General features: G+C 44.5%; 1 protein-coding gene across 1 annotated transcript; it reads right to left on the bottom strand.

Moving 5' to 3' along the window:
- Positions 1-11,209: 11,209 nt before the first annotated feature.
- On the bottom strand, positions 11,210-11,689 carry LOC142765839 (uncharacterized). Its single transcript, XM_075867643.1, has one exon. It carries the CDS (start codon positions 11,687-11,689, stop codon positions 11,210-11,212), a length of 480 nt encoding a protein of 159 aa, XP_075723758.1.
- Between the last annotated feature and the right edge of the window lie 660 nt (positions 11,690-12,349).

The raw sequence follows: 12,349 nt of genomic DNA, 5'->3' as shown, positions 1-12,349 counted from the left end.
AATGCAGTTCAATTCACGGATTTTCATTTCCACCTCCAATCACACATTCTGGCGACTTGTCAGTCTATTTAATGAAGAAATCCTAATCAAAATTTTTAGCTGAATGAGTTGGTACTGATGTTGAATTTTGTGCACTGCTCATGACTAGAACGATAGATTTGTGCCCTACCCTTCAGTACTGCCTGAAATTGATCAGGCAATCTTTGCATATTTTTGGTATCTTTGGACGATCAGTGTCAGCTTAAGCTATGCCATGAAAGCGGCCCACAGCTACCAGCTAATGTTGTTTTCGTGTGCAACTGTAGTTGTGGTTGTGCTGAATGACCTTTCTTTATATACACTACATAACAAACTTACTCCTTTAGAGTCAAGTGCATATTCAGATCGATTGTAAATGTTTTCATATGCGAGGCCTTAAGTTTTATAAGAAGTTCCTCAGTGTGCCACGAGGAAATGTGTGTTCAGCATAAATTTGTATATCATTATATACAACTCTTAAAGCCTCGTCTACAACTTTGTGCAGGTTGACCTTGAGCAGATAACGAGGAGCGGCAGCAGCCCCCAGAAAAGAGCAAGCACCCTCCAAGCTCCCCAAGCTCTCTTCGACAGGAACAGCAAAGTCACTGTGTGGCATTGAAAACCATTGCAAGAAATGCCTTATCAGGACACTGTGCTGCTTTTTCATCACAGAACACGAAGTTCACCACTCCAGAGGAACTTCACGCTGTGTATTGTTAGTGCGTCAGTGGTTTTGTTTTGTCCAGCCAGCAGTCAAGAAAGCATGTGTCACATTCAGCCGGGATGGCTAGAGGGAGTCGGGCAGGCATGTTTGGACATTTGTCTAGCCAAGTAGTGCCAATTTTCGCGCTGGTCCTGTTGGAGTTACTGCCACAAATGACAGAAGCTTCGTCACCTCTCTAAATGTACAGATGTGTCGGGGAAGATTAGCTGCATTATTTTTTCTATAACTGATAGCTGCCAACATTCTTCATTGTACAGGAGTTTTGTTTCTCACCTATGGGTGTAAAGCCCTCCACAGAAAAAATGCTACACGTCTACTTACAGAAGGCCCCAAGGCCCTACTTGTAGGTTTTTTCGGCTTGTATGATAAGCACCACATTTGGGTGCACATGAACATTTTATAAACATGTACAGCAAGAAATTTGGGTGGCTGGTCATTTTGTCGTTATCATGTTTCTCGCAATATTTTTGAGCATGTTGTGCATTATGTTGTCAATCTGGTTCATGTGCATAGAAGACATTACGCAGTTTCAGGCTACTCTAAGCACTGTTAGTATAAAAAGCCAGGAAGCAAGCTATCAAAATTTTTTTGACACAGTTGCTCAATCTGATGAATGATACATCACTAAACTTTCGTGCGTATTCATAAATGTAAGCTCGTCTTATTGTTATCCAAAATGAAGATGCGAGTCGACAAATAGAAGCATCTAGTCGGGTAATCGGGGTGAACAGTGGAAGTGCCTCAGACAGGCTGGCCGATGTTGCGATAGGAGGACCTATTTTTTAGAAGTCACCATGTCATCCTTGGCGTGTTAGTTTATATAGGGTTAGTGATGACATCATCTTTTGGGGTAGGCGTGTGTGCCTGTTGGAAATGTTTGTCTGAAAAAAACCTATAACACAGAAGAGTGCAGCCCTTGCTTCCTTTCAAGTTAGGTTGCGATGATACAAAGTGTTCTCCTGTCGGAGGATGGGGGTAAGAGAAGCAAAAAAAGGTAAAAGAAAGAAAAGTAGGAAAAAGAAGAAAGAAAAGGGGGATGGAAAGGAAAAGTAGTGTGCTACACTGCTCCTACTTTGCATCCCCCCTTTTCTTTTTTTCCTTTGTTTTCTTTTTTCATCTTTTTTGTTACATTTGCATTGTCCCATCTAGTGCATGAATCAATGACACATGGCTTTGTTGTAGCAAAGATGTCTATGTGGTGTTGCATCGAACAGTGCATTGTACTTCATTCAGTTAATTACATGCTGATCAGTCTTGCAATAAGCGCTTCCCGTCTATCACCACACATGATCAAATGAAAAGTTTGCGCTTGGCTCTTAGTATACTGGTATATAGCTTGTGTCTTGGACTACTCAAAATGAATGTTATTTTGCTGCTGTTTATGGTAAGGAATTCAACATGAAAATATCTTGCCTTGTGAACCTTGCCAGACCTGCCTTTCTTTTTTTTTCTATGCAGGCATTGTATGTAAGGAAGGCAGCAACAGAGAAGTGATAGCTTGAGCTTCGAAGAATAAATGCTGTCAGTGAGGCAATTCCACATCAAACATGCCAGTCATTTTGCCAACCATCCTAAATGTGTTTTGAAAAAAAAATGTGCTCGTTTACTGTATTGAAAACAGCAAAATGCTAAAATGTATCGCAGAGAACAAGATATTAGGCCACCTTGGTGCCTTCTGGACTGCCCAGGATGTCGTCTGGTTGTTCTTTGTAAAAAGTAAAAACAAGTATTTCAAAAATACTGCCTCTTTTACACCAAATTTGGTCTAGGCATTAAGTAAAGGTGATTGTGTGTACTGCATGAAGCTCAGTAATATTAGTGCAATTTTTTGCCACATCAAAAGCAAGGAAGTAGTTCATTTTGTATGGCAAGTTATATGATTACACTTTGTTTTAAAGAATAATGTAATTTTTGAAGTTTCCTAATGACGGCTATTTTCTGCATTTGATATACGACAGCTTCCGTTCCGAAGTTCCCCATGGCCCTCAAAGGAGACTTCAAAAATCATTTTCCTCATTGAAACAAAAATTGTAATGATAACACTTTTCATAGAACAAGAACTGTTTATTTGCTTTCAACTTACACATAAAAGTAATTTTCCAATAGACAAACACATTGTTCAAATTGCATCTCAATGTGGACAAAAACGATTATATAGTCATATTTGTAATCTGGACCTAACGTTATTTTTTTTGTGAAATATAACTTCTGTGGAGTGAGTATTTGTGGCTCAAATATTCATACAAAGTGCAGTATTGCCATACAACAAAAGCAAACGATAAATAGTTTGGCTGAATTCTTCAAAGCCTATGTACCGGATAAATTGCACTAATGTTACTCGACTTCAAATACTTTAAAGAAGCACCTTCACTTATTATGTAGATCAAACTTGATATGGCAAGAAAAAGCGGTACTTTTAAATTTTTCTCACAAATACCACCCGCACGACATTCTGCGAAATTCTGAAGCTACCCACGTGACCACTACTTTTTTTCTCTTCAAAATAATTCTGCAAATAACTATTTTCAAAAGAGTAAATTACCATCATTTTTAAAACTATATATCTGTGATGGTCGCCAGGCAGTATGGTTTGGATGTTTGGTGTAGAATAGCCCAGTGGGAAAAACAACAAATGTCTGAGCATCCTTTGACGCTCGGGCAATTTCGAAAGCATTTGTTTGTTAGCAGCAATTCAATTAAGCCCTCGTCTTCATGCTTAGGCCCAAAAACAAAACACAAGTAACCAAAGTATTCCCAAGAGTCATGCACTCTCGCTGTTTCAAGGCTTGGATCCTAATTTAGTGCAAGCTTCACCATTTTTAAAAAATTCAGATTCAACCAACAGGTTTTGGAGGCACAGTGCATTTTCAGCTAAATTGTTTCACACCAGTTACTTAGATCAAAAGCGGCAAGTAGAGGTAAAAATACCATTTTAAAAGCATTGTAGGTAATAACAAAAAGGTCTGCTTTCTTTTTTGTATGGTGCTTTGCCTGAACGCTGTGCTTTTTGTGGTATAGTTCATTGTCTAGTGAACATAGGCCTTAGAAACTAACATTAGCCATGTTGAGGTCGATTTCTTGGTTATAGTCATAGTAGCCATATTAAAAATTATGACTTCAAACTTGATTGTTCTTTTGAAGATTTTTTCTTGCATAATGATATTTCAGAGTCTTAGTCAATTTTCTTATAAGAAAACGTGATGTCATAATAGGGTCACTTTTTATAGAGTCATTCAGTTTTACCTTACCTTTTACATTCCTAATAGAGCAGTTATTTTCAATATCGGTATTCAAAATGGAATGAGCATGCTGTATGTAGTAACGTGTAAGCACTTACAGATAGCACATGCGCCCAACTTTTATTAGGCAGTTTATTTCTTTTATTCTTGATTGATATGTGGGGTTTCAAGTCCCAAAACCACTATATGATTATGAGAGATGCCTAAGTGGAGGGCTCTGGAAATTTCGACTTCTTGGGGTTCTTTAACTTGCACCCAAATCTGAGCACACGTGCCTACAGCATTTCTGCCTCCATCGAAAATGCAGCCGGGATTCGATACCGCGACCTGCGGGTCAGCAGCCGAATTTCTGTTTCTCTTGCTCCCCTATTTCTGTGCAGTTCGGTTATAGTTATCTGGCTTGCACAGATTTTTAAAGGCACCTGCATGATCCTGCTTGCTTTCATGGTGATTTTAACCTTCATAATTTGCATAGGTTTACCTCTCAAAATTGTTCAAGATGCCAATTTTGTGCACAAACTGTATAGTATAAAGGCAGCAGATGTACACGCGCACACTATTAAATGTACATTGAGAGCTTTCACTGGTAGTTCCTGAAGTTTTACTGGGGAGGAAGCATTTAAATCAATTCTATGAGGACATATCAATAGATTATCTCTACCATTAAAAATTGTGACAACCTAGTTACTTTCACTGTGATAAGCATGCTGTTTTCTTTAATGTGGCAGAACTAATTTATACACTGATTTCTTCTATTATTCACATATGCATAACATGAAGGATTGTGTGCCTTACATTTTCAGTTTCATTCTGTGTGTTATATTTCTTGTGCATGTGAACTAAGGTGCTAACATGCGTCTCTGACATTATTTGTGCCAATTATTTACATTTACAGGTGCCTATGAAGGCCACATAAGTTCTGTAGCAGTGACCTCCCAAATCTACAGTGGTGCCGGAGCCTCAAGCAGCATTTCACCGATCTCCACAAGGCGTTCATGAGATAAACACAGCGCCACACTTTCACAGTGCTATGATTATTATTTATGTTCAAAGATTTTATTCCAAAATTGCTGTTACGTTGTGTTTTGTGCCACTATCCTGTGGCTTAGGTGGAGCTTGTGAAATTACGGTGTAGTCACCTAATTCATTTGTGTACCATAAACACTGCAATGTCGCTATTCACAGCTGAAGCATACAGACAAATAAAAAAATATATTGATTGTAGCAGGGCTGATGTGTATAATAATGCTTCTCTATTGCAAATAATAACTTTATAAGTTCTTTAAGTCTTGCATAGAACACTGCATTAATGTGTTGCAATGTAACCACCAATTATGATCGCTAGCATGTCAATTGAGTAGCTTTGTAACGTATTTTAGTAAAAAGCTAATTTCGCTTCCGCAACACGACAATTAGAAAGACGCCGATGATTCAATTCCTCATCATGCATATTTAAGAAATATTGTGATTTGTACACAGTACTGCATGTACTCAAGATGTGGGCGTCTATTCAATTTACATATTATATTGCTTTGTACTATATTCAAACCTAACATGCACACATTTCAGTTTTTCTGCATGATACGTCTTTCGATAAAATGCGGAGTCCGCATCATGCGTCTCTCCATAAGATACGGAGTCCGCATCATACGTCTTTCCATCAAATGCGGAGTCCGCATCATACGTCTTCCATATTCCAATAATTCCGTACTTGAGATCTCCGCATCATACGGAACGTTTCAGTAGGGATCAGTATCGTGTGACGAGCTGGACACCCGTTTGAAGTATGTGCCGACTTCCAAGGTGTCACCCTGTGTGTTTACGAGTGGGAGTGAGTGCACTTGTCTTTCTCCTTACCTACCAACCATGCTCCAGGCTTTAGCTTCCTGTGTATATGAATTGATCCTGAAAAAAACTTTTTGCCAGCTTTCTCTTCTGGCCTGCCGACGCGTTCTCCCGCCTTGAGACTATTTCATTAAAGCTGTGAAGATTTCCATTTGTGAGTGAGTTTCGAAGCAACCCCCATGCTTTGTTTTGCTGTTTGCGCACATTTCGGCACTCAGAGTTTCACCATGGCACACGTAGTTTTTTAGGGTGTTCATTCGTTTGTGGGATGCATATTGTTCCTGCTTTAATCAGAAACGCTGTAAAGTAGTTGACAGCCGCATCAATGCTTATAGTGCATATGTCGCACCAACTAAAGTGAGTGCCGATATAAAACTGTTCCCAGTCGGTTTTGCTTAATAGCCATTTGGCAACCTGTGGTGGGCATTCAGTTGTTGTAGGTGTGCTCACAAGTACGGGAAATGGTCACTCTCGCAGGGATTAGTGATGACTTTCCAGTGAAGTAGAGGCAGAAATGATGGAAATAATATGATTAGGTCTATGGAGGAAAAGGTAATATTAGCGAGGTTATAATAGGTTGGTTCTTTTTGATTCAGGAGACACGCGCTGGAAGAGAGAAGAAACTGTTCAATCAGTCGACCTCGGGGACCACAACTAGTCACCCAAAAGCCTGCTATGCGCATTCAAATCTCTAAAAAAACTAATTGTTTTGAATTAAGGACTGGAAGTGATGTTTTTGTAGGTGATAGCTCGGAAGTACGTAAAGAGTGCAAATTGTGATCAGTATGTCGAAGAGCACAGGTCGAACAGCCACTGCCTCAAGGGATGTTTGGGGTTGAAACTGTGTGCATACAAGCTCTTGATTCACTATAATGGCATCACCTCCGGATGATGTCACGGCGTCCTCCCGGTCTTTTAGGAAAATAGCGTATTAACATTTACATAGAAGGTTGGTGTGTTTTGGATTTAAGTGTGTTTCTTGTACACCCAGCACTGTTGGTGATTGTTAGTGCAAAAGTTATTGGACATCGTCACGGTTCCTGAGAAGGCCCCTGATGTTCTGTTGTATATTTTGAAGGTTCATTGTGAAAGTAAGTTTGTGCTGCGAGTACAAAGAGTGAGTGGCTGTTTAGGTGGGGAGTTTGAGTTCGAGTAACAGGGCCATCCCCAGGCCCCATTGTCTGCTTTTTTGTATTCTTGACGCGCTCTAAGGAGCCACGCCACTCTTTCGGCACCAAGGGTACGGACGTATCTATTGCCTCCTCGGAGGCACTGGATACCCGCACGTGCGACCTGGTAGTTCGAGTTCCGGGCCTCGCCTGGTGAGGCAAGGCCTTGAGACCTGAGAACTTTGGCCTCTCCAGTCTCTGTTCAGGACTAGGCAGAGTAGTCTGGACTACAGCCGCCTTGAGGGCAGGTGCCACAACCACCGGCTCCGTATTCGCGGGCTGAAGGTGTGACGGTGCCCCCTGACGCGCCGCATCAGCATATGTTGGGCCATATAGTGGCAAGACCCTTTTCCTTGCTTCTTTAAAATAAATGTTTTTTTTCACCTTCAGCGTAAATGAGTGTTTTTTTTACCTTGAGCGTTATCATCTTCTTTTCTTTCTTCCAGTATGAAGAGGAACGTGAATATGCAGCATGGTTTCCGTCACAGTTTACAGAGTGTGGCTGCTCTTTAGAGTTCTCAGACACGTGGCCCAGGACTCGACATACTGCACAGGTCTGGCGACCATGACAGCTTTGAGAGCTATGGCCATACCTCTGAAATTGGTAGCAACGGTGGGGGTTTGGTATGTATGGCCTGAGAGAGGTCTTCGTGTACCCTGTTTGAATGCTTTCTGGTAGTGTACTGGAAGCAAACGTGAATATTAGGTGTTTTGCTAGTGTTTCCTTGTTGTCTCTTCTGATGGCAACTCGCGGTACGTTGGTCACAATTTGGCTCTTCCACCCCTCTAAGAGTTCAGTGTCGGTCAGGTCAAGTAAGTCTGTGTCGAATACCACTCCTCGAGTTGTGTCCATTGATCTGTGCGGTGTTACGATGATCGGTATGCCACCGAAAATTGAGAGACGGTCTAGCTTTTTAAATTGTTCTCCATCCTGAACTTCGAGGAGGATGTCTCCGCTAGCCATTTTGGTTACCTTGTATCCAGCCCCGAGAGTTTCAGTAAGACACCTGGAAGCTACGATTGGAGATACGGTTCTGGCTTCCTTTCCAGTTTTCTCAGAGTGAATGACGTAAAAGCGAGAAAATGTTTCTGTTGGCGGGTTCAGAAAGTTTATGTCATCGGTACGTACCCGCTTCAAGATCCGTAAGTAATGGATTTCTCTATGAATGCCGGTTTTATTTTCATTCGGCAGTGTTGGCGACCACCCACCATGAGGCCCAACGAGGAGACGCTACAAGTGTGTAAATAATAAAAGCTTGCCGACGCCAGTCGTACAACACCACTATAGCCCAATGCAGTTAGACCAAAGTAGGCTATTTGCACAGGTTTAACCCTTGCCGCCACGAAAATTGGAAGTAAAAAGAAGAAACAATAAGACAAGGAAGATAAAAAGGCTTGGCAAAGACGAAGATGTAAAGTGAGATAAAAAGATAGGAAAAAGCAACTGCCGATTTTCTCTCAGTGGGTCGCGCCAGGGGTGCCCTCTACGTAAAGCCGGGGCCAAAGGGGTGTGTTGCCTCTGCCAGGGGCTCTTAAAGGTCCAATCACCTGGCGTCGGCTCAACCCCCAGGATCCCCTTTTCCACAGGCATGGCTCCACCATGCATGGCTAGGCGTGGGAGGGGTCGAAACTCCCTAGTTAGCTCGGGTCCGTGGTGACGCTATGCACCAAATGCCTGCTCTCACAGACGGCTCTGTGTGGAAGGGTAGTACCTTCGCCAAGGGTCCGGGTGCGTCCGCTTTGCGCGCAGTGACTGAAGCCACCACGCCAAAGGGTAGCCCCTCCATTGAGTCTCGCTGGGCTCTAGTGGTCAGGAGACTGGCTATGACCGCAGCCCGCCCAACGTGCTGCAATAGCCCGACTAACCAGGGTACGTCTGTTTTCTGTATTGTGACCCAAGTTACTGCGTCGAAGGGTAGTTCCTCTGTTGGGTCTCTCTGGCTTGTACGCGGGAGGCAGTCCGCGTCTGTTTGGCGCCTGATGCCGATTGGTGTCCCCCTCGCCAGGGCATGACATTCTGCCAAATTAAATCTTCCCTCTCACCAGACACTGGTGGGGGGGGAGGAAGGGCCGGGAGAGACATATCGAAGATGATGGGTTGACAAGTTGCGTGAGAAATCGGATCGACAAGATGCCTCGGCACTGCACCTCCTTCCTATCTGACAACGCCACATTCTGGGCATGTACGTTACAAGTTAGCATAATGTTAATGTAGGAGAAAACCGGCTGTTTGTTTTTGGTGCCTAAACGTGCACTGTGGTCCTGGTTCCTTTCCTTTTTGATGGTGTACTCAACATTATACTTGAAAGGGTATTTATGACTTGATAGGCACTCCGATTCTGTGCACAACTGGAATTGAAATCAGTTTGTCGGGAGCATATTTTTTATTCGAAAGGCCTGACTAGGGTATATATTGGCTTAGGAGTGTTGAATGAAGGTGCTGATGACATGAGTATTCTTTAGCTTTCTGCCTTTGTAACCTTTAGTGTCAATTAGGTTGGCCAGATATACAACAAAGAGAAAGTTTATTTTCTAGCATATAAAGCAAATGGGCACCGAGGTGCCGAACGAACAAGTTCTCTGCGCGCTGAGAGGACTTGTCCGACGTACCGGGTTGCCCGTAGGCACTGACTAAACACTATACAGTGTAACACTCAAATGAGTGTGAGAGCGTGACCATTCAATGCATTTAAAAAAGGAGTTGGGCATGCATTTGCAGGGTACACAAAAGCAAAGCACAAGGTTTATATACAAACTTGTAACATAGAAATATTTACAGAATACATAGTATAGCACAAGGAATATAATGCTGGCGCGCAACACAAACAGTAGCCCTCTGGGGGAGTGTACAAACAAATCGCCAAAAACAGTAGCTTTCAAGATGGTATACAAGCAAGGCACTAAGAGTATTTACAAAAACATGGGGCAGAGAAAGTATATACAATATGTACAATATTACAAAGCGAGAGATATAATGACACTAGTTACATGTAATAAACCATTTATGGGTGTGAGAAGGGGGATTACTAATGGGATGATAGGGGCATGAAGCTTCCCGTCTCTAACAAAGAAAAACTTAGTGTGCCATCGGCGGAGGAACGAGGCCTCGCAGCTGGCTTCTAGCTCATTGGACAGGAACGCCAAGGGCAGCCTAGTGATGCGGGAAACAGTGAGGTACGCGGCTCGAACCGGTTTGCGGCGCGCCTCGGCGAGCGAGCGTCTGTGCCAGATAGCTAGTAAAGTGACGGTCACCACTAGGCGCGCGAAAGCGCTCTTGTTTCAGTTATGGCTGGTAGGTGGCGAATGCCAAAACGGTGCGCGACCATTCTCCACACCAGCTTCGCAGCGATGCACTCAAAAAGCGCGTGGTCTTGGCTTTCTGCCGCGTAGTAATTAGGGCAGCGGGCATCCGGTACAATCCCGAGCTTGCACAGTCGTTGCCTGGTAAGCAGAACTCTCCTCGCCTTCTTGAACAGGAAGTCCTGCGCCTCACGAGCGGTTCCACGGCCGAGAGAGTTTAGCGCCCTGTTCGCGCGCTTTGCTCTCTCTTTCTCGTCCTCGTTCAACTGATGGCGTGTCAGGTCTTCGACTATACTCTCAGGCCGGTCAGCACCGACATCGTCGATAGGCAGTTCCATTCGGAGCATGTGCGAGGTCGCCGACGCTGTCTTGCAGACGGGCGCAGGGGACTCGGGGAATGGCCTAACGGGTCGGTACACGCTCAGCCAGTCCTGTCTGGCTCTGCATTAATAGATAAGCAGGTTGCGCCTGGTGTATTTTCGAGCCTGCGCGAGCATGCGGGTGGTCTTCAGAGCCAGAACTCTGCACAAGCTTTGAGCATGGGGGATTCCCAGGCCCTTTTCGGTCACTGCCAGTTGGAGGAGGTTTTGCTTGACGAGGGGTGGCTTGTCCTCTCACAGAAAAGCATTGGTCAGCATGCTCACCTCACTTGCCGTCCTCAAAGGCATTACTGTGAAATGGCCGACGTATGCGGCTAGTACGTAGAGGCTCGTTTTGACGGCGACTGCCTTTTTCCTTAGTAAAAAGTCAAGAAGTTTCGCTCGCTCAGCTAGGAGGGAGGCCCTGTCTACTGCTCGGCACCACGTAGTGGTTGACACTCCCTCGCAGTAAAAGAACACACCAAGCACCTTCACTGTGTTGACAATATTGAAATTCCCGATCACACTAGCCGGGAAAGGGTCAAAAAGGAGGGATTAGCTTTTTTCATCGTTCAGCATCGCCCCAGACACTTCAGTATAGGAGGCGAAGGCGCGTTGGAAGTACTCGAGGTTGCGGGCGTCTCGCAGGAAGAGGGAAATGTCCGCAAGGGCTAGTACCTTGAGCTCTTCAACGCCCGTGAGTGGCAGGCCTGGGATATTCGGGCCACAGACTATTGACGACAGGAAAGGCTCTATAAAGAGCACGAAGAGTGTCGAACCTAATGGGCACCCTTGCCTGATTCCTTGCGTATACTCGAAAATATCGGTCGTGAAGCCGTTGACAACCATGCTGCACCGGAGATCCGAGTACAGAAGTCTTATAACCTTCACGAAGTCCATCGGGAGGCCGAACTCACATAGCGTCTCGAACAGGTAGGCGTGCCTCACCGGGTCGAAAGCCTTCGCTTGGTCAAGTGAGAGGAAGGCTCCTGAAACTCTTTTTCTGGTGGCATACGTGAAGACGTCACAAGTCATTGTAAGGTTGCCGAACATTGACCTTCCCGGAACTGCACAGGCCTGATGCGGGGCGATGATGTTGGGAAGGAAAACTTAGCCGTTTGTTCAGGATTGTCACCACTATTTTGAAGTCAACATTCAGATAAGTAATTGGGCACCACGAAGCTGGTTCATTCGGAGGTGCACCGTTCTTTAAGATGAGGACAATGCCACCCACTCTAGAGGAGGCGGGTTTGCCGTGCCCCTCGAGGACGAAATTGACGACACTCAGTAGAGATCCCCAGAACGTCAAAAAAGGTCCCGTAAAACCCCGTGGTGAGGCCGTCTGTTCTCGGTGCCGAGTTCGGCGGCACTGACGTGACGGCGGTTTTCAGCTTCAGCTAATGACGCTGCTCCACAAAAAGTCAGGCATTCGTCCTCTTCGAAGTGAAGCAGGTTCTTACAAAGATCCTTTGTGAAGGTGGCTGCTTGGTTGGGCTTGGCGGTGTTCGGCTTTTCAAAGACTCACTTGAAATGGTGTTGCAGAATCGATTCGATCTCGGCTAGGTCTTCCGTTAGCTAGTTATCTGGGCATTTTAATTCGATTATCCGGAGCAAGCCGTTGCCACAGATCACACGGAGGTCGGGGTCTTGCGACTACCCTGAGGCCATCGGCGGGACCCCGCGCCCGTAAGAAGA

This window comes from Rhipicephalus microplus, chromosome 6 (assembly GCF_043290135.1).
Source record: "Rhipicephalus microplus isolate Deutch F79 chromosome 6, USDA_Rmic, whole genome shotgun sequence".
Classification (NCBI taxonomy): domain Eukaryota; kingdom Metazoa; phylum Arthropoda; class Arachnida; order Ixodida; family Ixodidae; genus Rhipicephalus; species Rhipicephalus microplus.
Note: the sequence above shows the minus strand (reverse complement) of the source record. Positions and strands in the feature narration are given on the sequence as shown.